Source organism: Phragmites australis, chromosome 11 (assembly GCF_958298935.1).
Source record: "Phragmites australis chromosome 11, lpPhrAust1.1, whole genome shotgun sequence".
In the NCBI taxonomy this organism is placed as follows: Eukaryota; Viridiplantae; Streptophyta; class Magnoliopsida; order Poales; family Poaceae; genus Phragmites; species Phragmites australis.
This window is the reverse complement of record NC_084931.1, coordinates 33,516,043-33,543,076: the sequence shown is the minus strand read 5'-3', so window position 1 is coordinate 33,543,076 and position 27,034 is coordinate 33,516,043. Positions and strand designations below refer to the sequence as shown.

Here is a 27,034-nt window from a genome sequence, read left to right as displayed (position 1 = left end):
GTGGGAATTTATAAAATGTTTCAAGTGGAAATCCTGGAGCTGAATCAAGTCAGCTACTCGCTTCCATGTGGGACCAGGAATCCTCCTTCCAAGCTTTGGACTCCGAAGACCGTATAGATTCTACAGTCTCCGCGCTCGCCTCCCTTCCACCTACCTCTCTACCTGACGCCTACTGCCTTGACAGCCACGAATGAGAGGCGAGCCGATGGTCACAGCCAACCCAAGCGCGAGTTGTTTGGTGAGAGCATCTCTCTCCTTCCTAGCCTCGGAGCGACCTCTGCTCAATTCACTGCTGCTTCCGTTTCTCTTCTTGTCCCTGCTGAATTAGGAATTTAGGATCCGGATTTGCACCTCTGTGTATGTATTTCTAGGACTTACTTCGCATCCGTGAACCTCCTAATCCATTTTGCGAGCGTATCAAACGACGATTCGAATTGTTACGGGCTATTAGATTGGTTTTCTGCTTGATGTCAAATTTTGAACTTTGGATGATTTGTGGTTTGAGTGCCGGGGGGATGGGGAAAGGAAGAGCATTTGGGGCTGCCCTGACCAGGTCTTCCTCTTTCATATATTTTATTTTTTTGACGGGAGGTCTTGCTGTTTCCGGAGACCAAGTAGTTGGACTTGGAATGCGATAGAAAATTGCGCGTTTTGACGCGATCTTCGTGAGGTGGTTGTTACAACCTGCAAGGTGTTCTCCTGCGAATTTGCGTAGCTTCTGCTCTGAATTCCTTATCCTCTAGAGTTAGCAGAACGAATTCAACATGACAAATCGATGGGTGCCTGTAAGGGGAAGAAGCTCATTTTCATGGTGATTGAGTTGCTGCTGCTGCTGCTGCTTGGTTATTGCTTGGTTGTTTGGTGGCCTTTAGGGGCTTTGGTCACATCCAGGTGTGGTGCACCGCGCACCACCACCAACCCATGGAGGATTATTTTGTCACCATGTTTTACATTCACTATCTGACTGTAGGTGGAGCAGACGAGGGATAGAAACATAGATTGATTGATAGTTCTTCGGTATATATATGCTTGACCTTTCTATCTTTCCTTTTCCTTTTCTTTTCCGAGATATGTGCTGAAAAGAATGGCCTGGTCACTTCCTTTTAATTTTGCTCATCAAGTATTTCGTGCACCATGCAACCTAATTTCCTGCAATATTAGTGCTGCGAAGATGGAAATAGTATGGTACTTCAGATTTTGGAGCTATTAGCTATTTGGTGTTGATTGGAAGGAGGCCACTATCAAAATTATTGTGAATGCTACAAGTTATTTTTTTATAATAAATTTCTTAAAAAAGATATAAGTTAAGTAAGTTCTCTCTAGTACCTCATTAGCCTATGATCCATAGATAGTTTACTGGTTTGGACTGATTTTCAAGTGATGTTTATGTTCAACAGTTGGTCTTTCTCCTACTGGAACTGCAGTACTTTCAACATGCCTTTGCGATTGTACATTAAGGAAGAATGAAATGTTAAGAATGGACTGTTTAGGAACGCAGGAACCCCATTCAGTTTCTACATCCACAGGAACTTTGAAAGACCCACATTCTCAAGAGACCACATTTGATCAAACATCAAGGGTGTTAGCATTACTGAACCGCCAATATGGTAAGTCAGCATATATGTACTGTGCTAGGCTCAGGTAGATGTTTTTCAACCCTCAAAATTCTTCTTGGAGTACATCTGAATCATTACCATATTGCAACAGAACTTATACTAGTATTATGTATTGTGGCTGTGCCAAAATATACACTTTCCTACACAAGTAGGTCTGTGCAGTAGTAAGAGCGCTCCGGTCTGGGTATGTTCCTAAATTTGCATTGAGAAGATCAAGTTCATTGTTTGTTCTTAGAACTAGGCCCATTGGGAATCTAATTAGTTTGAAGCAGCTTGGCCATACAACAGAAATCAAGTATATCTAATATACTAGTGCTATTCTACATCAGTAATATTTGTTCCTTATTTTCACAAGCTACATTGATGCTGTCTGCAGGATGTTCCACTCATGAAGCATCAAAACAGAATTTTGGAATTGAGGATGAATCTAATGCAGCAAAGCCCTGTTTACATCCACTTTTATCATGTGCTTATGGATCAATGGTAATTAATCCTTTTCGATTTTCATGCCATTTTATGGTATTGCTAACGTTTTCCCCTCATGATTCCAATAATTTAGTGCCAGCGTCCTCAGATCTCAAGACAGGCTTGTCATTAGCTATTTCATGTAGAAATTAGCCATCTCCTCCTTCCTTTTTTTCTTTACTTCTTTAAGTATACACTACTAAAACCATTTGAATATTTTCAGATCCCAGCGCCAGCACCATGCTCGTCGGACCCTGAAACTGTCTTCTCACCTAATAATAAGCAGAATGATCTTCAGTCAAAAAGACATTAATGCAGGTTGCTAGACCTCTAAAATCAAAATTTATCCATTCATGTTGATTCTGTTAGTCAAGTTTTTGTCTGACCATAGTCTGTTTCATAGGTCAAAAGATCAGTCAATATTTTGTTTTTGTCATTGCAGCAACAGAAGACAACACCGACTTCCTTCAGCTGGTTTTTAGTGGCACGTATGAAGAGTACAGTTCAAGTGAACTCCAAATTTGGGATGTTTTGGACTTGTATTTCCCAGAAAGCTTTTCTTCTATGCAATTCAATACTTCGATGGGTTTGGCAAACGATGAGTGTACTTCTTATTATGAGTGTGTGGATGCTGTTGATATGGCAGAGAGGAACATTTCTCCACCATCTATCGATAAAACAATGGACGCAGAAGATACAGAGTTGCGGGGCTCCAGTTGATTACACCAGCTTTTACCTTCGAAATAAGCCATCAGATGCGCACAATGAATACAGCTCTGCCTCTTGCATTGTGATTGGAAATGAATGTATTGATAACCAAGCACAATCTGCAGGTCTACTGGATTTAATGGATATTGGTTCACCATGTAATTCGAGTGGCTTACCCAGACCATTAGCGAAAACAAACATCGTACTTGTGCTGGATTTGGATGGTAAGGTGACTTCTTTCTAATTTCTGGAATCTTCAAGTTAAAAACGCTTTGAGACTGTCTCACAGTTTTTGTTTTTTTGAGGAAGATTGTCCAATGATTCTATAGTATCACAGGACTTGTTACACTTGCTTGCATTTTACTAATTTTCCCTTTTCTTTTTGACATTTTGAGCTAGAGAATAGGATATAGCTTTATGAATATTTTGCATCAGGGATTGAATGTGTGACCTCTCACTTGGCAAAAGTTGCCCTTTCACTTTATTAGCTGTCCCCTCACTTCGCTAAAGTTTTTCTCTCAGTTGAACAATACTTCAGTGATATTTCTTGTCCTAAAAAAGAAACTCTATTCCTGGATGTGGTCTTTTATTTATTAGCTACAGCTGGTGTAATATAGTCTCTTATCTTTTGTAGAAACTCTAGTGCACTCAAAACTGAATCCCTGCGATAATTTTGACTTCACACTTCAAGTTCTCTTTAATATGGAAGATCATACAGTATATGTGAGGTGGAGGCCTCATCTCGAGATGTTCCTTCGCCAGGTTGCTCAGATGTTTGAGGTTGTCATTTTCACAGCTAGTGAGAGAGTTTATGGTGAGCCTCTACTAGATAAACTTGATCCAGACCAGAAACTGTTTTCACGCCGTTTTTACGGTGAATCTTGTACGTTTTCTGATGGTAGCTATACAAAGGACCAAACAATTTTTGGAGTTGGCTTGGCAAAAGTTGCAATAATCGACAATACTCCACAGGTAGTACTCCATTATCAGATGTTGAATTTATATTTCGTCACCAATGTGAATATAGATTTCAATTAAATCCTGAAGTCCACCATCTTGTAGGATGGATCTAGTTATTTGCCTCAATCATGAATTCTAGGTTAAAAACTAATTTCATTAGACCTAAAGTTTCTGTTCTTCATGTGCGCACGTCCATGCCAGTTGTATTTTCTCTTGATGTTCTTTTCCATTCCTTTTGTCCGTGTTCTACATGAACTATTACAAACATGAACACTCTTTCGTTTACCTGATTTTTCTGAAGCGATTTTTTTGCTGGTTGTTGACCTTGCAAGGCTAACCAACTGCAGGTTGATAACGGTATACCGATAAAGAGCTGGTTTGATGATCCCGCAGATCTTGAGTTGGTGGAACTACTTCCTTTCCTAGCGACCCTCGTTGATGCAGAGGATGTTAGGCCAATAATCTCAAAGACCTTCAACGACAAACCTCAACAGGATCAGATTATATAAAGCAGCCAGCTGGTGAAGTTTGACCCATCGTCCATTTCAAAACCTCCATTTTTTAATTCCTTCATACTGGATTCAGGCCATTCCTGAGTTAGTAGGTATAGGCTAGCATCAACACACAGTATTCATGGTATATTAGCATTTACAGGTAGCACGGCATAAGCCATAGTCACTGCGATGATATTATGATATGTATTCGATTTTTTTTTTTTGTTTGTTTTTGCAGAACTGTGTAGTTTGTACAGAAACTAAAGTCTGAAACATGATTTTTTTTTTAATCCAATTCTGCTCATCCAACCCTATCAAGTCGAAAGGTCATCAATTGAGCTTTGGATTTTGAATCAGGAATCAACATAACTTTGAAGGGTTTTCGAAGATGCACATTTTGCTCCTATAGGGAGAGCACTGAATCACCTGAAAATAAAGAAGCAACCGAATATTCAAATGCTTATATTCCCGACGATTGAATCTATCGGAACCCCGAGAACAAAATTCCTTATTGAACAATCACGTCAAACTCGTCCGTGCTTCATCCGGGTGCTCCACCCGCGCGGACGGGCGGCATCAGGCGGCGCGTCTCATGCCGTTGCCAGCGCGCTTGAACAGCCCGGCCTGCAGCACCCAGTTCTCGATCATCTCCTGCGCGGCGCGGCCGTTGTCCGCCGGCACGAGGTGCCCGGCCCCGTACACCACCGCGTGCGAGAGAGAGCCCGAGCGCTGCACATAGCCCGCGAGCTCCCCGTCGGCGTCCCGCCACACGGCGCGGTCGGCGTCGACGAACGCGCACAGCCCGTCCCAGTCCACCTCGCTCAGCCAGGCCTCCGTGGACACGACGCCGTCCCTGAGGTCACGGATGCCCTGGTACAGCAGCACGCGCGTGCGCCGCAGCAGCGACTCCACCTCCGGCCTCACGCTCTTCATCACGTCCTCGTGCATCGCCGCGCCCACCGCGTGACTGCACTCCTCCCACCCCACGTCTCCGCGCGCGCCGAGCGCCGCCTTGGCCTCCGCCCGATTCAGGAACGCGCCCACAGGCCCCGTCTGGTACGGCCGCTGCTTCGCCGCGTCGTACAGCGTGGCCAAGCCAGTCATGTTCTGCAGCCGCGACAGCACCCGCCCACGCGCGTCCGCCGCCTCGCGCCACCGGCGCGCGTTGGTCAGTTTTACCGCCTCCGCCTGCAGCGCCTCGAGCTCCCGCTTCTGCCTGGCGTTGATGAGCCCCGTGAAGTAGGCCGAGTCCGCGTGCGTGGCCACCTGCGCGACGGGGTGCGTCAGCCCGTTGCCGATGGCCACGCCGCGCAGGTTGACACGCAGCGCCTTTGGTAGCGTGTGACTCACGTCCAGGATATGCGACCCCGCCGCGGGGATGTACTTGCCGGCGTAGCTCTCGCCGGTGAGGAAGAAGGGGCGTGCGCGGAAGCTGGGCTCGAGGGCGAAGAACGACTGCAGCGCAGCAAGGATGTGCGCGGCGATGACGGATTGGTTGGTGGGGATGACGGCGGGGGACGGCGCGGCGCTGAAGCCGGTGCCGAGCGGGCTGTCGATGAAGAGCAGCCCGAAGCGGCGGTTCCAGGCGAAGGGGTTGGGCGCGAGGGTCGCGGCGTCGGGGTTGACGAAGTACGGGCCGAGCTCGAAGAAGTTGCCCATGAGGCCGGAGCAGCCGGGCCCGCCCTGCAGCCAGAGGAGGAGCGGCGTGGAGGCTGGTGGCGTGAGCGGGTGGGTGGCCTCGTAGAAGGCGAAGAAGAGGGAAGCGTTGGCGGGCGGGATGGGGAGGTAGCCCGACTTGGTCGGGAGCGCTTCCTTGGGGAACACCACTGCCACCGCCACCGCCGCAGCTGAGAGTGAGACAGTGGTGGCGAGGAGGATAACGGCGAGGACGTGGAGAGGGAGCGGCGGAGCCATGGGACTAGCTAGCTGAGCTGAGCTGAGCTAGCCCGGATGGGATTGGATCGGATTAGGAGCGTGTCAGTGTCAGTGTGTGTGCATAGAGCCAAACTGCTAGAGAACGACGACGACTAGGGGTTATCGGAGCGAAACAAATTTTATAGTATCTTTTTATAAAGATTTTTTATAAGATTTTGATGTAGTTATATATTTTTTATTTAATAACTAGGTTGAAGGTAACAGAGAAAGAAGGTACGTGTTATCTTTTCTATAACTCGGTCCTAAAAATTTTATTTGTTTATTAGAATATTTTAATATTGTGTCCGTGGCCCACCTGGCAGGCTGACTCCTGCCGGCGGATAGGACAACGGTGGACGAAGATGCTGTGCTCCTCCCTGCCGGATAGGAGTGACAAGGGTAGACGAAGATGCCAGCTCTAGAACTCGCCAACGTTGACGTTGCGATCGTGATGGCATGGCGTTGTGTTGTAAGCACTGACCGGATCGAGAAAATGACGTCTCCTGGGCGTGGTAAACGGAGGAGAGCCGATGCCGCGCACGGCGCACCACCGAGAGACCGGGACGGGAGCGCGCGGCAAGTCAGGGACTAGGATTGATGACCGATGAGGATGGCGGATTGGAGATCATATGGGCGAGAGAGACATGGTCAGGCGACAGGAGGCTGACGAGAGAGGAAAAATGGATACGACGTTTCCTCGTCTGGAAAGCCGATTGGGCTAGGATTTCCATCTAGTTTGTGGACCAATTCCAGCGGTGGCCTCATTCCCTGAGTTCTAGTCACAGGCTCGGTGGATCGCTGGCGGAAGCGAGAGTTTTTCCTGCGATGGCTGCGTGGGGACCGCTCCACGCCGCAGGCGAGGCTCCATGGCTACGAGGAGGGTCGAGGGGCACCTCGTGGCAAATGGAATGGAGCAGACCAGGCAGGAGCTGGCTTGCAGAGCGATAGGAGAGGTGGCCCGGTTGCCATTGAGGTGCCTTTTCTTTCGCGCACAGCTAAATTTGCAGCCTAGGAAATTTGGAAGTAGAGGAATATGATTTTTTTTTTCCAAAATGTTTCTCCTTTCAGCTCTAGGAAAACTTATTTTTGTAAATAATGTTTTTCTACATCTAAACAGAACGAACAGCTCCATTAGCTCTTCGATCTTTACTTGGATTAGTTCTGTTGTATAGCTCCTCTTACCTGTACGAGTGTTTGTTCTTACTTGGTTGTACTCATCATTTCTGTTTACCGTGGTTTAATAAAATCAACAGTAGGATACAGCCCTACTGTATTCCTCTTCACAAAAAATAAAAATAAAAAAATTGCGAGCCAGGGGACATCCATCCCGTTACAGACATAATCACAGAAGAAAAGAGAAGGAAAGGAATCATCCAGTTCTGTTCTATTTTGTTACCTTGCTGCATTGGTCCTCGCAACACTGCTGCAGTATCCATCTCGTGATCACCCTCTCATGAACCGCGAGCTCCCGCAAACAATCTGGGCGGCCCATATCACCACCGCCGTTGCCGCAGACGACGATGAGAAGAAGCAGCGTCTTGGTCACGCTTCCGCTTGCCCGGAGAGCGCAGAGCAGGTCGGACCACACCGCCAACCGGCCTCGCCGTGGACTGGCCACCACCACGACGACCGCATACTCGGAGTGGCAGGGGCGAGCTACTCAAAGACATAGGTGTAGATGTACATCTAAAATTTTATACAATTATTTTTTCTATATGTAATGTTTTGTATGTGATCATAGTTCGCGACGCTCCAAACCCATCTTGCCATGACTTGTTAAGCTCCTCAGCTTACGACCCATGGCCCATGCGGCACGGTAGCATGCATGAGTGTATCGGTTTCTTAAGGGTGTGTTTGGTTGTTCGCATAAGGTTTTATAGAGCTGCATCGTATATCTTGGATGAGTGGAAGCAGGCTGAGGGGATTCGTATTCTGGAAAAAAAGTGTGTTTGGTTGGTTGAATGAACGGATGCAAATAGAATTTGAGTTTGTGTTTGATAGGCTGAATCTGAGGCTGCGTGAGAAAGTTCGCTGTCGCTGACGAGTGGACCCAGCGTCAAACCGTTGCATCTGGCGAGCCAGGACGCAAGCTACGGCTGATTTGGTCGCATGGGCGCATGCAGCATCCGACCGTATACGCGCACAAGCGGGTGCAAACGGAGCACGAGCGTCACGGCAACCAAACACCGCGCTCTATCAATTTATACGCACGATGCTGCATCCGCCGGTGCATGCATGCGCTCAGCAGGCCATCCACACACGCCCTAAGGGGTTGAGGCCATGCACTCCGGAGTAGACAAGGGCGAGGTGGTGGCGAAAAAGAAGCCTCACCCCGAGCATAGATAGCATGGAGCACTTAGAATGATGTTAATACAAAATCTCCACACATTTGGTTCCCATACAATGTAGCAGCGATACATTTTGTTTCCCTTTCTGTGCATGGGCAATACAATTACCACCAGCTTGTGCGACCGGGCAAGCTCACCAAACTTTTTCAGTGCGACCACAAAATCACAAAAAAAAAAAGAAACAGGACAAGGATAAACTCAAATAAAGTAAAGGTATCAATGATTATGCCATGCAAGTGCAACCAACGAAGGAAAACTGTTACAATTCGGTTCACACATAAGAAGTCACCATACGAGCAGTAGCAACAGGACGCAGACTAACACCACCCAACTGCGATAGTCTTTTCTTTGGGAATCCTAACAGCGATACACTTTAGCATGCAGAGTAAAAGCTAAACTCGAACGCAGCTGCATACAACCGCAGAGTACTGTCATTTCTTCATTGCCTGCCTCGGGATTTCGCCCTGCTGGCCTCCTCCGGGGTCGACGGGAACAGCTCCACATACCTTGTCCCGATGGTCATCTTATCCTTGCACATGGCAGTCTTTGCAACTTCAGCTGTTGGGAATTCAACAAAGGCTTCACCAGTAGCCTTCCCATCCATGCGGTACGCGATGTGCACATTCTCCTCTGTCAGCTCGTACTCCGCGAAGAACCTGATAATGTCTTCTGTGGTGGCAGAGTACGGAAGGCCACGGAGCTTAAGCACCTCAGTGTACTCCATGCTGGCCTTGTCTTCAGCCGGCTTCTTGGGCCTCGGAGGTGGTGGGGAGTGACGGTACTCCGAGTCAAAGAACCCACCCTGGTTCACCTCATTAGCTATTGCGCTGTAGTACTCCTGCTTCTTGCATCTGAATACCTCAACATACCTCCTACCCATGTTCTGCCTGTTGCGATGCAGAGCAAATTCAGCTTGCATGGCTGTTGGGAAGACGACAAAAGCTTCGCCAGTAAAGCGGCCATTCTTGTGAACCAGAAGGCAGTCCACTATATCCAGCCCCACAAAGAACTTACAGATGTCAATGTCATTGCAATCAAAAGGGAGCCCTCGTAGTCGGACACCTGGAAAGTTTTGGATGCCAGTGCTAACCCCTGCACCAGCTAAGTTGCCGCTGAAGGGCTGGTAGAAGCCGCCGCTGGCACCGCCAGCATTGCTGCCCATTGCTCCGAAATAGGAAGGACCTGGTTCCATCATCCTGGCCCTCTTTGAGACATCCAACGGACTCCCTGCGTTCACTGCGAAGTAGGGATTCGATTCCATCATCATTCGTGGCCTCTTTGATCCTCCCTCGTACCCATCCGAAACCCCCCAGCCTCCCATCATTGCCCTTCAGATAATCCAGAGTCCCAAAAAGAGAAAAGAAAGGAGAATAACCCCCCATCTCTCAATCCCGATTTCACAAAATAACCCAAATATAAAGATAACTGTGCAGAAAAGAAATAATATAGAGTAGATAGCAAGGTTGATAAGCAAACAGGCTGCAGCTTTAGTTTAGCACAGTGAAACTTAAGCCCAACATATGAGTAAAAGCAATTATCATGCTATGGCAGGAGTTTTTTTTTCAAACACATAAAATGGTATGTTTCAGTGCATCGAAATAATGATTTTGACTCTACCTAAATTTCCTACGATGATGATATTTGATGGTTTTACATCCAGTACAGGTGGACATAATGAAGATGCATGCACATAGACAGAGTTCTACAGTTTAAACTAAAAAGGTGAAACATCACCCCATAGATAAGATTTGAGTCATGTATCAAAACCTAAATTAGAAGGTGAAACACTCTTCTGCTTGACCACAGATGGATGGGATGGTTAGAATTCAGATTATCATGATAAAACTTATTCAGGGATCAATACGGCAACCTAGCACACAGAATCACAACGGCAACAAATATATACAAGGAGCACCCTACTCCGATATTTTGTTATAAAAAGGAATCAGATTCTGCTAATTAATTAACATGGCAGACAGCAAATTTATTCAGCATTGATCATACGATACTCTTTCGGAGCCCAATACTTTCCGAGCGATTTAATTAGAGGGTGTGTCAAATTAACAGCCTAGATTCCCACCAAGCACCAGGCCTTTATCTAAATTGGTGAGGCACATACAGCTGTTTGGATCACCGCCACCGGCGGATTTGCCGTGGGGCAAGAGGGATCGGAAGAACCCAGAAATTCCGACGGACAAACCAAACCACCGAAATTAATTCATTAATTGCTACCTACTCCACGCAGCAAACAAATCCAATCCTCAACAAACTGGATGGATTGGCCCGCGTCCCGGAAACAAATCATTAGGATTCCAGGGCTCACATCAAAGAGAGATTCTACGGCAGAACAAAGGAGCAATCACGCCAATCAGCATCTAAGCAACAAAAGAGGGATGAACTCGTCGGAGGAAGGAAGAGAGGTGCTGATGCGGTCCGAGCATACCTGGATCTGGACGGAGGCGTGTTCATCTGGATCAAGGCGGCGGGGTGGGAGAGGGGATCGCTCGGTTGCGGTCAGGAGCCGGCGTCTGGTGGCTAGGGTTAGGGTACGGGAGAGGGACGAGGGGACTTGCTGGTTGGGCTGTGGGCAATTTATTCGGCTTGTGGAATTGGGCCGAGGGAGACGCTCGGGCTGACAGCTTCAATTCAACGATTTTATTTTATTATTTTTCAATATTTAAAAAATACATGCCCATTTAAAATATTATATATCTAGGCTGTTGTAGCCTGTTTTAATTTAATTTTTAAAGAGATATATTATAGCATTCTCTATAAAATACTTTTTTCAAAAAAATCATGACTATTTTGATAGTATTTTGAATTTTGAAAACAATGAAATGCAGTGTATTTTTTTTTTTTGCTTTTTTAAGTTGTTACCCGTTGCAAGTGTGATATCTTTATTTTTTTAAAGGTATTGTCTCGGTGATGACAGTCTAGATGTGTAATATTTTAAAATTGATATGTATTTTTGCAAATATTAAAAAATAAAATTAATTCTCAATTCAAGCAGGTTCGAGTCCTTTCTTAAAAAGAAAAAGGAATTTGAGTTCGGTTCGAGTACGACAATACGGAGGCCGAGCCCAAGTTTGGTTAGTAGTAGTAATATTTTTTAGCCAATAAAACACCATTACAACCGAAATTTTTCAAGCACGCCACAAGGTGGTTTGGAGTTTGGACTAGTTAAGCGAAAATAAGTGTGAATCAAACTTGTTCAAATCTTGGTGAACATGATCTATACATAAGCGGGAGTTGTAGATGTTTTATTTGTTTACATCTTATATTGGAAGAACAGGCTCAACTACTCTGTAATTAGTAAGATAGATGCAGTATGATTATGTGGTCTGTACTAGGTGCAATCTTTTGTTCCCTTCTATTTGTTTTGTTATTATTATTATTATTATTTGCAAAAACCAGTAGTAGTTCTTTTTTAATTCAAGTCAAAGACTTCTTTCCAAACGTGTGAATGTCAGTCACACCACATGCTCCCTCGATCGACCGTCCGCTGTACATCTATCAATTTGATATGGCTCATGAATACTTAGAGCCTGTTTATTATAGTTCTATCTGATTTAAATTTATTTAGAGTGATTCTCTGGATAAAATGATTTTATAGCTAAAATTAATTCTTTAAAATAAAATATATGGAGGAAGTGATTCTGTACGAAAAATAAATAAGGAGAAACTAGTTTTTACTCTAACTTCTAATTTTATAAATTTTAATCAGAAAACTAAAAGCTAAAAATCTACTTAGAAGATGTGACAAAGAGACCCTAACTTCAAACACGCATATGTGTTCACATGGCACCGACACACTCGTCCACTCCGCAGCTGGGTCCACAACACCCAGCCTTATCTCTTCCATCCTCGTGTTCCAGACGCTCCTCCACCTCTCTCTTCGTTTCTTCCTACGGAACCCAACTTCTTCCATTGCTTTTAGCAGAACAGAGACTCGCTGCTTCAATTGGGTTCCCACAGGCACAAATTGGGTTGTTGTTGTTTTTTCTGAGCATGAGTCCATGCTCCGCCGCCGCTGGCGCAGGTGAGCATGCTGTTCTCGTCGCCCGAGGATCTCAGAAGTGCGAGCAAAAGTTCATGGCCGCCGCATGCTTGCTGCAACTTAGTGATCCCTACACTCTCCCATCAGGATGTATCCTCTTACTTTACTCAAGCAAAATCAGGGACACTACAGTAACATGGTTTTGGTCAGCTCTCGGGTGTCAGATCGTGAGCGGATGGACAGGACCGAGCACTGCAGTACATGTGCTACAGTGTTTCTCTACCGTATTAGTTCTACACTGAAAAACTGCACGAACATTGTACCTTCCACACGAATTACTGTAGAGTCTCCGACCTTACTCGGGCAAAATCAGAGGATACTGATCTGCGGCCGCACGATCCCTCTCCTCTTCCACCACCACAAATCTCTCTCTACACATCATCATCTGCCTTTGCTTAACCAGCAGTTTGCTCTCTCTCGTCCATCAAATCACGAACGGATGGTTAGGATTTCAGCGATACAGTACTGCTACAGTAACTTCACGCCAATTTTTGCTCCGATGGTGACCTCGGTGAGACAATAGGTGGTTGATTTGCTTTTGGGTTTGTACCAATTTGTGTAGAAGGTTTTACAAACCTACTTTTGTATGAACATTTATTTGCTTTAGGTTTTGTGGCAGTTCCTTGGTTATTCAATTTTGTTGATTTATTCACTAGTTTATCCTGATGTGGTGCGGAGGGAAGGCAAGGAAGGACAAGGAGCTCAATCTGCTCGATATTGGTGGTGTGGATTTTACCTTTGCTAGTGAGAAGCTCAATCCCATGTTAAGGAGTTAGGTCCTGATGGTAAGACGTCAGTTCGAGCGGCGAGAAGCTCGATCCCCTCAGGAGGGCGTAAATTTGGCTAGTGAGGTACACATTCCCGACAGGAGGATGCCGATTTGGGTATAGTTTGGAGCAGTGCTGCAAGTTGCCTCTAACGTTGTTCTGATTTATTTACATGGTTACAATATTTGCTTTTAAATTTGTTTTGATGACTTTTTTTTGTTTTGAATATGCACATGAGCAAGTCGACGACGAGGAGCTTGACCAGGCCTAAAGGAGCTCATCCCTAATGACAAGGAGCTCGACCCGGGGCGGATGAGATCATCCCAACGAAGAGGAGCCCGATTTGCTCGATTAGGGTAGTGTGTAGTTCAATTGATCCCCTACGAGGACGTCAATTTGGGCAACTCTCAGTAAGAGGGTGTCTTTTTAGGTGTTGAGGGGAGCAGCGCTGCAACTTGCCTTTTAAGGTTGTACTAATTTGCTTCTTGTTGCAGAATTTTGCTTATAAGTTTGTATTGATATGACTTTCCATTTTGAATATGCACAGCATGTTAATTGATTTTTGTGTTTTTCCGAGTTTGTGCTAATTCGTTCCTAGTGGTACAACCGAATTGCTCTCAAGGCTGCACATTTTTGCTGCTACAAGTCCTTTTTATGATCCACCTCTGCGAGCTTTCGTAGATTTGCTTATTCTTGTGTACTCCATATATGATCAATTGTTTTTTCTTATATATTTTCTTCTCCCTTGGTGATATAATAATATGGTGTGATTAATGCATGCACGTGAATGCCTATTAGCACTGGATTAATCTGCATGTGCATACTTCCACATGCAGGTGCCTAATATGAGTGGTGGCCTGATTAGGAAAGCATCTAATCAAGTATAGTTTCCTCATTAGAGTGCACGTGCATGCGTTAGTCTAGTCTTTAATTCAATTAGAAGGCAGAGTTAAAACTTAATTCAATTAGAAGGTAGAGTTAAAAGAAACAGATCTACAAAAAGTGCCGACCAGAGCAAGAAAAAGCAAGAAAAAAATACAAACTACCTCACGTCCCCGTTGGCCCATAGCCTGCGCTCGACGTCTCTGCTTGATGTCATCGACAGTCAAAGTTGCAATTTCTCCCGGATGTTTTACGTTGTTTTGAAAGATACGTCAAATTTCGCTTTGTACAGATGATCCACCAGATGTAAATCATAGCACTATCGAGTTCTCTTCTAGCTGCTTTAGGTGTTAGCCTTAGCAATCTCAAACCACCAGAGTAATTTCCATTGAAATAAATCAATTAATTAATCATTTGTTTGTGCAAGAAATAGCACAATTTCCGCCTGAATAGATGGCGTACAAACAACATATGAAAGAGGCCAAGACTCTGAGACCACCTCTTCCGGACTGCTTGCTTATATTTATGTGACCACCGTCCGCCGCTTCTTCCAGGCTAATCCAGGAGAAGCTGCCGCCAGAAATCTAACACGTGCCATCGTTTCAGCAGCTAATACATCCTTGACATGCCAGAGGTCACAGCACCGACATTCCTGTGAGTACCAGTAGCAGTGCCTACTGATACTGCGGTAGCAGCAACAATGCCGTTAAGAGATCTTGTGTATATGTCGGTCTCTGATGCTATTCTATCTAATGGGTTATTCTTGGGGCCAGCTGGAACATGGAACGGGGGTACTCTCATGTTTACAGCAACATCAGGCGTGGCTTTGCTGTTTGCACAAGCATAGGCCTGCGAGTGCAGTGTATAACCCCCCATGGCCTGTGTGCCCACACGTGCAGGCATTTGACGATAACCATATGCTTGTGGGATTTGTTGATGAGGAGGATACCCTGGATTCATCACTGAACCATCAGTTCTTCCCGATCCCACTGGCAAATAGGAAATAATCTCAGAAATGGGTCACCATAAGTTAAAAGAATCAGCAAATCATGCGCAATACGTGAACATAAATTCACCTGATGGCAGCCCTTGTGGGGCCTGAGAAGCCCTGGGAACATTTCCAGGAAGTCTTTCTTTCTCCCAAGTATTTTTACATGAATCATCGGTGACTGGTCTAGCCCTTGATGAGGCAACAAGAGGTTCCTTGGCAGGAATTGGATCTGAGTGGACAACAGTAGTCCTGCACAAATGAAGTTGCAGATTAGCAAAAGACACATGCTTTCCCTGAATTAAGTCATATTGACAAAAGGCCAGGAGAACATAAATATGGAGCGACTGTGTATTGAATATTCCAAATGCATACTAATCAACTCTTAATTTGATTTCAGAATAGAGCCCTGACTAGCAATTGGTGACTGAAACATTGGACAACAAGTTGACCAGAGAATTCGAGAACCTCCGGTATTATCCTATAGCAAGTTGACGATCAATTATGTGCAACCCAACTCTACAGCATTGGCACAACCGCATATTCCTAGAAACACATTTGGTATTATCCTGCGTCCAATACCATGTACAGTACAACTTAAAAAAATCTCTAGGACTACAACGATTGTATCTTGAACTCCCATGACCATCTAGCCTCAGCCACTTCACTCTCAATTTTATATAGCTCACTTCACCATCCTGGGGATGAACTCTTACCCAACCCAGAACAAGATTCTTCCATCATTCAACCCCCAGGCCACAGGGGGGGAGTACCTTAATATGGAGAATAACTGAGATGTACTTGAAAGTGCACCTAGATCAGTTTATACCTGTGAAGCTAATATGGAAGGAGAAAATGAACCCATTACTAGAATATGATGCCATATTACCTGGGAAGGGATGCGTGTTTTCTCTCCATTGGAACTGATGTGCCATTACAACCGCTTTCTTCAAGATGAGAAAACTGCTTCTTAAATTGATCGACAGCACTGGATAAACACAGCCAGAAAATATTGCCGTCAAAGAGTTAAAACAAAGGAAAACATGATTGAATACATGCATGCGCAAAGCACCATACATGTGCAAACACAGAAAAGCTAAAACCTTGGGTAGAGAAAGGTTGTCTTCTCTTTGCCGTTTATGTAGCTATTTAGCAATTGTGGATGATATTCCAATATCTCCCGGAATATCAGCTCCCTTATCTCTTCCTTTGACATTCTTCTGTGGTCAAAGTCAAATTCCACTTTTCTGATTGGTTGACAGGATGGTTCTCTTTCAGCCCTGGCAAGGCCTTTAAAGTATGGATCCCTCAGTGCCTAACAAAACATAAGTATTGAAAAAAGGTCATAACTTACTCAAGATGAACAAGTTAGGTTTGCAGGCAACATCACAGGCCTAGTTCAACAGAGGAAAATGAACTGAGACACCATACTGATTAAGGAAAAAGAGCATGAAAGACACCTCTTCTGCAGTCGGACGGTCCTTTGGATCAAATGCTAAAAGCTTTTCCAAGAGTTTTAGTGCCAAAGGATCTGCACTGGGAAACTTTTGAGAAAATGGAACCGGCTCTTTCTTTCTCATGCTGGTCAAGTACCTTCTGGCTTTCTCGTTCCGGACCTGGGAAGGAAGACAAACAATAAATTTTAATTTTTGAGTCACTGAAGTTGTTCAAGACATATAAAAAAAAGTCTTCCATGGTTATAGTACCATACCCGAGAAATTGTATCCATTGATGGTGTGCCTAGAAGATCAGTCATCAAGTCTAACTGATGGACAACATTTTTTCCAGGAAATAAAGGTTTCCCTGTCAGTACCTCAGCAAAGATGCATCCGATGCTCCAAATGTCAATAGCTGGTGTATACTGCATTTTTTAGGGGACGAATAATATAGTACACATTAATTTAATAAGTAAAACAAAAATCCTGGCAACGATTTACATAATAGTAAAATGCTTTCATCATTCAGAATAGTAAGAAAAACTCATCTGATTATTGTAGAAGTTGTTATTCAACATGTCATTGGTTCTAATTCATGTATAGTACAGAGTGAACAGAAAAGGAAATCAAATTGATCCATGCATGAAAATGAATCATGTAATAAAAATGGCATATGAAACAAGGAATAGAAACTTAGGTCTCTACCTAAAAAGGACAAATAGTTTATTAAAACATATCTCTCACATGTGAAATAACTTTGAGAAATCTTAGCACAAATTTTATTTTCATGTCCAAATTATTTGGACAGAACCATAGCAAAATTTATTCATAAGGAAATGCAAACAAAAGCATCTCTCCATGAGTGGGAGATAGTATGATACCATAGAACATATTGTCAAAGAAATTGGAAGTTAATTATATGCTCATATAATCAAAATTGGTTACACATACTATGGGGATCATCGACCATGGCTTGTCAGAACTCACAGCTCAAATTGAATCATATTTCTGTCAGTATAAATGATATGAATCAATTATAAAAGCTCACCTTCAAGAAGAAGGATCCACAGAGCTCTGGAGCTCTGTACCATCTTGTTGCAACATAATCCTGCAGGGCATACGTATGATATCCATGATACTTCAATCCAATCGAAAAATAACTGATTTTTTGTTTCTTACATACCGTCCAGAAGACTGTTGTTGGGGTATCGTTGAATGCAACTCGTGCTAGTCCAAAGTCACATATTTTCAATTTGCAGTTAGAATTTGCTAAAATATTCTTGGGCTTCAGGTCTCGGTGATAAACACTAGCTGCAGTTATATAAGTACTAGTATCAGCATAAATGATGGTTACACAAATGTAAAAGTACAGTATGCAATTAAATGTTCACCGTTAGTTGCAATGTAAAAGGAGATGAAAAGTAATGTGACCAATCATACATATCCGGTATATAATGACTACCCCCAGTTGGGGGATTCAGGGAACAGTTTGCAAGCAAATATATAAAGGGAATGGTTTTGTACCAGTATGAATGTATTTGAGGGCCCGGAGTAATTGATAGAGAAAGAACTGGTAATGCTCTTTTGTCAAGTCATCATTGGCCTTTATAACTTGGTGGAGATCGGACTCCATAAGCTCGAAAACAACATAAATATCTTTGAAGTCTTTTCTTGAAAGAGGTAACATAATATGCTTGATCTCAACAATGTCAGGATGCCTTAGGAGCCTCAGAAGCTTGATCTCACGGAGGATCCTTGCGGCATCAGAGACGTGCTCAAAGATATTGTGTATCTTCTTGATCGCCACTCTCTGTCGAGTGTGCAAATCAATGGCAGAACACACAACCCCATAGCTTCCCTTACCAATGACTTCTTGGATCTTGTACCGGTTTGCATCCCCATACTCTGTGAAAAACTCGGCCTCTGCAGAACTCTGCAAAACGAATTGCACACCCTGAATCAACGAACTATTTGAACAAATCTCCATTACAGAGAACTTCATGGTCAATTTGGGGCTGCAAACCATTGCATATAGGCATAGGTTCGGAATGGACACAATGCAACAGAACCCGTCATTCAGCAGTTACCGTAGACTAAAAAAATCAACAGTTTTACTAACGAAATCGTTTCCTCGTGGGCATGTCCAAAGAACACAACAAGCAAAGGGAACAACTTTGCGCACCGACAGGACAAAGCAACAGCTTGCCATTTTGTTTAATTTGGGACAGATGGCATCTCGAAAATGGTCAAACTTTTGCATGTGGAGCATGAGCTGTTTGTAACTCACCATTAGGTGCACACGGCATTTGACCCTTTATTTGACAGCAATAGCCAGATCAAATTTAGACTCTACGAAGGATATAAACACGAAACATTCTCACTAAAACTTGTATAACAGACAGAAAATTTTCAAACTTTGTTTGAAAAGTAGAAATCGACTATTCAAATTTATTTGCGGTTTAAGAACTGAAATCAACAGCAAGCAGCAACACCGTAAAACCACCAAAACAATACTATCAATAACCACCCATCAACGAGACAACGACGCCCATAGCCACAGAGAGAGAGCGCGCGAGGAGGAGCGGAGATCGCTGGAACCGAAACCCACCTTCTTCCGCTGCTCCTGCTGCATCCCGCCCGCGGATCTCCCACCAAACCGCTGCCAAACACCACGCCTCCGCCTCCAGCAGAGCCTATGCGCAGGCACACGGCACTCGCTGCTCCCCACAAAAGGCCGCGGGATCGGGGACGTCGCGGGCCGCGCCGCGGAGGCTGGCGGCGAGCGACCGCAACAACAGCGGAGAAGCACCGGCGCACGGCGAGGTCTAGGGCTGCGACCTCGGCGGCCTCCTCCCGATCTCGCCGCGTCACCGCGTGCAGCGCTCGAGAAGAGGAGAAGCGAATCGGAGGGGGGAAGGGAAGGAAAGGAAAGGGAAGGAGATTTCTTTCTTGTGTTGGTGGCTTGTTGCCGTTATATGGAGGCAGTGGGTGCACTTAGTGGGTGTCTGTCCACCGTCCGATCTGCATCTTTGTGTCATCCACCCGCTCATCCATCTAACCCCTTAGTTTACCACGGCCAAGTGGCATTCGAAAGCACATTGTCCGTTTTTCATTCTAGATTTAACAGTCAGCTAAAAAATACTAAGTGTGTCTGCGTTGCAAGGAAAACATAAATACTAGATAAGTAAAAACTCAAAATACGAAGAAGTGGATGTGATATGAGAGTACTGACGAACGAATACGTCGATAGCGATGTTATAGTTTGATTTCAGATAGGATCTGAAAAAGAGAAGATTATATATTAATTTTTTTTATTAGTAAAATGAGTCTTGTATCTGTAGTCGGTAACGAGATATAGAGGCTGGAGGATGAGGATAGATGGTAAAACTGTAAAAATGTGTAAATTATTCGAATTTTAGAGTTATTATTAGATGAGAGGAGAGTAGTGAAAAGATACGATATTAAAACCAACTCGTATTTTATAGTAGGGATATAGTATTAAATGGAGGCGTAGCAACAAAATCCTTATGAAATTAGAGGTTGTTCACCAAACTAACTACTGTAAATCACGTCGAAAAATACGGTACGCCACAGCACAACATAGCAACCACAAAGTTGAGCTATTGTCGTAACTTTTCTGTTCTCTTTGGTCATGGTAGGCTGGTAGCAGTTAGCTCGGGTTGATTGGCTCTAGTGCGTTAGCGTCGGCTCATGGCATTTGCATCTGCTGCGATCGATGTTGGTTGGGGTTGTTCTCGTAAGGCTCTTCAACACGAGTACCGTGGTTTAGGTGGCGGGCACCCGTGATGGAATTGAAATGCCAACTAATAACCTTGCCTTCAAATCAATCACACTTTGGCCATCAATCTCTTGTAACGCACAAGGAAAACCCAAACGCTGCAAGAGGAAAAACCTGCCAAAACCTAGCTGCTTCGTGCGAACATGTCTCTGCGTACGCAGAATGCAACAGCTACGAATGGGCATGGCATGCATCTTACTGCGAGCGCTGTGCAGCACCTGCCATAGCTAGCAGGTAGAAACGCGTTCTCGCAGCAGGATATGTCCTGATCAGTGTCCATCTCGTCATTGATTATTTGGCATTTAGATTTCACAGTCGATTCGTATTTTATCCCATCACAAGTCGTAGCAGTACCATCTCTGCTCTTATTAGCGATTAATAATCGACACCGGGGACTCGCAAAGATTTACTAGCAGCTCGTAATTCTGGCGTATGCAAAGAGAGGACGGCCGTGACTGACCATCACAGAATCTGTTGGATGTCGCGTCAAAATGGCTTTCACAAGTTCACAAAGAAAACAATCGCTTGCCCGCCACCGATCACGAAAAAAGAAACGCCACCACAAGTTCAGTGGTGCCTGCTAGTTTGCACAGCACCACAGGAGGGTAATAGACTAAGGAGACAATGGGCACCACAGAATCATGAACTGATCAACGTACTCATGCATATCTCAGCAATCCAGAATGTGTTGCCTTTGTGCATATTAACGCATAAATTGCGTAGTACATCGTCCAGAATAATTTCATCACTGCCCCCAAAGAAACTGCTGCTACAGGTATCAAAAGAAATGGAATTTTAACTATACAGTATGCTTCTTTAACTTATTTACCTTGAGGTTACATGAGCTGCAAAATAAAATAAAATACTAAGACAAATGCTCCTACGAGGTTGGTGGGTACGCGGCAATGTCGGTTGCGTGTGATGCTGCAGCATCAATTATCTCCCGGAACCAACATCGTACTACTAAAAAAGATGTATCCTGCAGGGAGCTACTCTAAATCCACATGGAGGCCTGTACGGCTGTACCGGATCTTGTAGAGAAACCGAGTGAGGCTATCTAGTCAATCCTCTGGAGATTATACTTCACCACCTTCTCAAGGGTGCTTCTGAGCTCGCTCCTCGGGAGGCACTGCAGGTTCTGTATAGCCAAGTCGCCTTTCTCCTTTGCAAGCTCCTGAGCCCTTCTTATTCCATCGCTTCGATGAACTAACTCTATTGCAGTAGCCAAGGAACCAGGTTCACTGAACTCCGAATCGATTATCTCCCTTAGCTGGGGCTCATCTTGCAAGGCGAAAATGACTGGAGCTGTCAGGTTTCCCTTTGCCAGGTCGCTGCCTGCTGGTTTGCCAAGTTGCTCGGCTGATTGGGTGAAATCAAGAATATCATCTACTACCTGGAAAGAGAGCCCAAGATTCCTGCCATATTCGTACATTTGTTCACATATAGTGGTACCGACACCACTGAATATGGCAGCAGACCTTGTGCTTGCTGCGACAAGAGAAGCGGTTTTATAATAGCTCTTGAGCAGATAATCATCAAGGGTGACGTCGCAGTCAAAAAGAGTAGATGCTTGTTTTATCTCACCAGTGGCAAAATCCTTGATTACCTGTTAGCACACCAATTTTTTAATACAAAAGAGCATGTATGATTTTAAAGAAGAGATAAAGAACTGCTCAAGTCATGTGGTACCTGGCTGATGAGCTTAATAACTTCAATGTTTTCTAGGTTTGCAAGAAACCAAGAAGATTGGGCAAACATAAAATCACCAGCAAGCACAGCCACCCGTGTTCCATAGACCTGATGGATCGTTTCTTTTCCTACAAACAATCAGATCTAATTTAGAATAAATTGCTCAACTTGCTCATCCCTTCACCAAACCATTACATTACGATGAATAACACTGAGTGTAAATGAAACAAACATGAAGCTTCCCATATCAAGAATGCGACAAGGAAAATTAGCAAAGAGAGACGTAAAAAGAAATCTTGATTTCCAAAGTAATCTATGTCTCCAAAGTAGAAGTGTCTAAGAAAAAAAAAACAAGATGGCATGTTCTAAAAAAAAAAAGGATGGGCATATCATGCACTGCCATGCCACATGAAAAAAAATGTTTCCAAGAGGCTATAAACTAAAAATACAAGGAATGGCAGGGATAATAATGGTTTTGTTGACAATATGGCTGACTTGTTCATAAAAACATTATGCTACCTCTTCTCATCCCACTATCATCTATGACATCATCATGTATTAAACTTGCAGTATGAATCATCTCTATGATCTCTGCCAAGCGTTGATGTTCTGTTGTTAGCTCCCTGGATTGCAAAACCAAAACATCTGAGTGCATGATTTCAAAAATCCCATGAGAAAATGGTTAAGCTGCACCAGCAAAAGAAACTTACGACAAACTAGCTAATTCAGCAGTTGCTCTGGACACCAGAAAAACTAATGCGGGTCTTAATCTCTTTCCACCAGCACCAAAAATTTGTTCTGCTGCAGAAACCAAAACTGGATTTTCTGCACCAACAAGCTATTGAAGTTACATCAGTTAGTTACTGAGGCAGATAAAAGCTCACTAAACATGAACTACGAAAGAAAAATCTTCAACAACCACGTATAATTTCCACATATTGCAAATTAGTGAAGGCATGCATATTTTATTTTAATGCTCTAAAATTTTATGCCTTAATTATATGATCTATGGATGAAGGACTGTAAAGCTGTCATGCTGTGGTTCTTTTAAGTAAGATATATTGTATTGTGGATAACCAAAAATGTTAGTATGCGTATATTACTCACTTTTCCCCCAAAACTTAAGCTTTTGGGAGACCTACTTTGTGCATGAAACTTAATATGTTACGAAGAGAACCGAGCAAAAGCTCGGTTGGTAGAGCCTCCACTTGAGAGGCCATCCACCTGGGCTTGAACCCGGGCGCTTGCCAGTCATGTGAGTACCTCCCTAAAAGGTTTAGTACTCCCCTCTCTTAAGGCAAAGCCAAAGAGACTTGACCATCACAATTTTAGGAATAATAATGAATAACAATTGTGGCCCACTTCAAGTCAATATCGTAACATTTGGCTACCACGAGATTGTGATTTGGAAGTCATGTCAAAATTCTAGAAATGAACTAAAGTTTGCAGAAAAGGACAAACAAGGCAGTGGAAGAAGTTATGGAAGCCGCAAAAATGACAATTAAGAGCCAGAAAAACTGCAAAATTCATCGACCCGTTCATGGTGTGCTAAGCTCCAAGTCACCAAAATATGGGGCCAGTAAATGAAGAAATACATGACACTTTGAAAGGGATGCAGCAACTGTTGGAGTCTTCAATCATCTCTATATTCCTGTCATTTTGCAGGCCGCTTTCAAACAACAGGAGCAGCAATGCACACTTGCGGGTAGCATATGATGGCTACTTATTTTCCTTCAGAGCTTCATTGCATATTCGCCTTAACGAAATTCCATGAGCTTAGGGCGGATTCCCCCCCCCCCCCCCCACACACACTAGTCAAATATATGCTGAGCGATTTTGCTTTTGCTACCCGCAACCTTGGGGAACATGTCAGAGACAGAGGCAATTTCCTTTTTTTGAAAGTAGACAGGCAATTTCGGATGATATAGCCAGCACCAGCAAATTATATACCGATATATTTTTGGGAGCACTTTCTATACAAAACTGAATGAAATATGTGCTACCATTGGATGTGAACATGTAGAATGTGAATATGCATTACTAGCCTTCCTCATAAGGTTCTCAATTGCACTCACAAAAAGAGAAACTACTCAACCATGTATGTATAACCTAAAAATGCCCTTTTTGGAAGAAAAAGACTCTTAAAGATGTGCCTTTCTTTAGAATAAGCTCACCGATTTCAGATTGTTGTTGAGCTTGAGTAAGTCGTCCGAGACAACCTCCAGTAGTGAAGAAACAGAAATGCGTTCAGGGACGCTTGCTGTCGTCGCACTAGAAATCGTTTCTCCGGTCACATCGATTGCAGCAAGGCCTGCGCAAACACGTAAGTTACTCGGCCTCACTCCACCACTTGTACTGAAATCAAGCTAAAGCACTTGGATACAATAAGTGAACCAGTGGAGACATGAGACACAAACCTGGCTGGGTGGGTGAGGCAACGAAGCAAACACATGGCGCGCGTCGCCGTCTCGGCGCCGCCCGCGTGCCGGCCCAGCGGCACCGGCAGGAGGCCAGCTGCCCCAAATCGAACGCCTTCTTGCTCATGGACACCCATGGGCAGCTCAGAGACAACATGTTGCACAAAGAGACCAAGAAATCAAGCTAAACCACTTGGAGTTGGAGCTCCCACGAACCACGGATGCCAAAATCTTTGAACCCCCCAAGAGCCGAGACCTCAGATGATATTTGATTGTGATTGGTTTCGTGTGCGAATCAATTTGGTGGGTGAGAATTTTTTTTCTCTCTCTCTCCTTGGTAGGTGGAGTTGGAAGCTCCGGATGGAGGGACGGAGGCTGCGGTGCGGAGGATTTAAATATGGAGCGTGCGGAGGAGAAAGGGGGATTTGTGTAGCCACGAGGGCCATAGAATTGAGGAGCTTGTGTGAGCTGGGAGCAAAGCAGCGTGTGAGCTCAATTGGTTTGGACGAGTAGTGAGAACTGTGTTGCCACATTTTGCACTGCGGTCCCTTAAAAACACTGTAATTGCATGACTCTGACTGCTTTTTGTTAGTCTACTTTCTTTGTCTTGTTCTTAGTGCAGCTCGCCAAACTTGCTATAGGTTGCTAACTCCCAGTGTCTGGACTCGATAAATTATGTCAAATAGAGAGATGACGCACTCAACCCCATGATCACGGATAGACCTAGAAGATGGATGTTTGTGAACCATACAAGTTTAACGTATTGTTCATTACTATAGAAATATTTAGTAGGATATTTTTATTTAGATAATTTTGTGGAGCTGTCTGTGTAAAGATAATCATAAACGGTTTAAAAAATAACCGTATGTAATGATGTCAAGATGCGCTCAAAAATGGTAGAACTTTTTTAGTATAGACGATTTACATTTAGAACTGTCTGTATTATGAATACAGATGGCTCATATTTAGAGTGATCTATAATAAAAATAAATATCACATATGACTTAAAAAGAATCATCTATACCAACTGAGTGTCCCACTTTACACTCAAACTTCATGATACGCAAAGTCCTACGTATTTCTACCCGTCTGTATTAACTGGATATATTGACGCTGCGCTCGTTGTGCCACATTTTCAACCCCTACCTCTAGGTCTGAACCAATCAGCATCGAGCACTCAGATGTGTGGTTACTCAAAAACCGATTCCGTCCATCCATTCAGGTCTCAAAAGCTAATCCATCCATCCATTCGGGAACTACATCGAGAGCACATGCTCGAGGGTACGTACTCAAGAGCAAAGCACACTGACCCATCACTTCGAGTAGTCCATACAGTAAAAGCAAACTCTATCCCTCACAGAGTACACAATAATCAAACAAAAACCTTCTCTTGAGCATGTGGAGATAGCACTTGTGGTCCGCGCCGCGCTGTCGCAAGGACCGACTACTGGGTCGCAAGGGGTCCGCGGCACGCCCTCGTGGAATGGCTACTACGCCGCTGGAGGTCCATGCCATGTCGCCACATAAGCAAACACCTACGCCACTGGAGGTCCACGGCACGGAGTCGAGCAGCGTGAAGTTCAGTGGCGGGGCCCTAGATCAGGTCAGGGAAGTCCGTCGCTGAGCTCATTGTGTCTCCCTGGCCTTCTGGTAGCCGGAGGCGAAGGAGAAGGTTGTAGAGGTCTCGCGCGGCCCTCCGCATGTGAAGAGAAGGCCGGCGGATCTTGCTAGTTCCGTCGATCTAAAGTGTAGATCTTAGCGGATCTAGACCAGATCTATTGAGATCTCATGTTTTGTGGCGTCGACCTTCGTATCGTGCACGTGTGTCTATGTCGTGGTGTGCCTTGGCAGCCTACTAAGTATTATGATGATTGCTTGTAATATTGTATACAGATGTGTCAATAAAAAATGTATAATACTCTTTTAGATCTGTGAATTTTACTAAGGATTAGGTGTAATGGTTGCTTGTAATATTGTAGTGGTTCTGCTTGTAATATGGCAACTTATTAGCAACCTGAGCAGAGCCAAGCTGATGAGCACCCATCGGTGTAGCAAGCAGTCACGGCGGCGCGCTGATTTTATTTTTTTAGTATTTTTTAGTTAGTACAGACGGTTCTAAACTACAAGCCGTTTGTACTCTTTCTAGTACATAGATGGCTCGTAACTTTGAGCCATCTGTGATATCCACTAGTACAGATGACTCTAGTTATGAGCTGTATATACAAATTTTTTATACATATAGTTTAAAATCCGTATGTATAAATCTAATTTGTACAGATTTTTTTATAAGTAGTTCGAAAAAATGTTTTGTAAAGAATTTTTGAACGGTCTGTATAAATATTTTCTCTAATAGTGGTCAGAACTTGCAAGAGTGAAACAAAGTTTCATGCAACGTAGCCTGATGTTCGGCTTCATTTGTGCCTTAATATATCTAGACGAACATATGGGACACACGTTAATGTACCAGGTTTAACCACGTCGTGGCCGGCTGGAG

At 44.1% G+C, this 27,034-nt stretch overlaps 3 protein-coding genes and 1 pseudogene across 4 annotated transcripts; 1 reads left to right on the top strand and 3 right to left on the bottom strand.

Annotated features, from left to right (window-relative positions):
• The first annotated feature begins 94 nt into the window (after positions 1 to 94).
• Positions 95 to 7,377, top strand: LOC133884941 (uncharacterized; annotated as a pseudogene).
• LOC133884940 (serine carboxypeptidase-like 50) lies at positions 4,693 to 6,157 on the bottom strand. The gene has a single exon (XM_062324553.1). The coding sequence runs from the start codon at positions 6,155 to 6,157 to the stop codon at positions 4,820 to 4,822; it is 1,338 nt and encodes a 445-aa protein (XP_062180537.1). The 3' UTR covers positions 4,693 to 4,819.
• A 1,321-nt stretch (positions 7,378 to 8,698) lies between the features above and the next one.
• LOC133884939 (uncharacterized) lies at positions 8,699 to 11,111 on the bottom strand. 2 transcript variants are annotated; one of them, XM_062324551.1, is made up of 2 exons: positions 10,949 to 11,111; positions 8,699 to 9,833 (listed from the first exon to the last, which is right to left on the bottom strand). In XM_062324551.1, exons 1-2 carry the CDS (start codon positions 10,972 to 10,974, stop codon positions 8,945 to 8,947), a joined length of 915 nt encoding a protein of 304 aa, XP_062180535.1. In that variant the 5' UTR covers positions 10,975 to 11,111; the 3' UTR covers positions 8,699 to 8,944. The 2 variants fall into 2 exon arrangements, with proteins under 2 accessions (XP_062180535.1, XP_062180536.1); XM_062324552.1 differs by having other exon boundaries at positions 8,699 to 9,741; positions 10,949 to 11,108.
• A 3,482-nt stretch (positions 11,112 to 14,593) lies between these two features.
• LOC133884192 (mitogen-activated protein kinase 10-like) lies at positions 14,594 to 25,334 on the bottom strand. Its single transcript, XM_062323538.1, has 16 exons — positions 24,541 to 25,334; positions 24,298 to 24,434; positions 22,834 to 22,961; positions 22,643 to 22,746; positions 22,124 to 22,251; positions 21,494 to 22,040; positions 19,244 to 19,596; positions 18,160 to 18,568; positions 17,819 to 17,946; positions 17,684 to 17,743; positions 16,911 to 17,060; positions 16,660 to 16,815; positions 16,303 to 16,514; positions 16,089 to 16,187; positions 15,288 to 15,451; positions 14,594 to 15,200 (listed from the first exon to the last, which is right to left on the bottom strand). The coding sequence occupies exons 1-16, from the start codon at positions 24,695 to 24,697 to the stop codon at positions 14,821 to 14,823; spliced, it is 3,312 nt and encodes a 1,103-aa protein (XP_062179522.1). The 5' UTR covers positions 24,698 to 25,334; the 3' UTR covers positions 14,594 to 14,820.
• Positions 25,335 to 27,034: the final 1,700 nt, after the last annotated feature.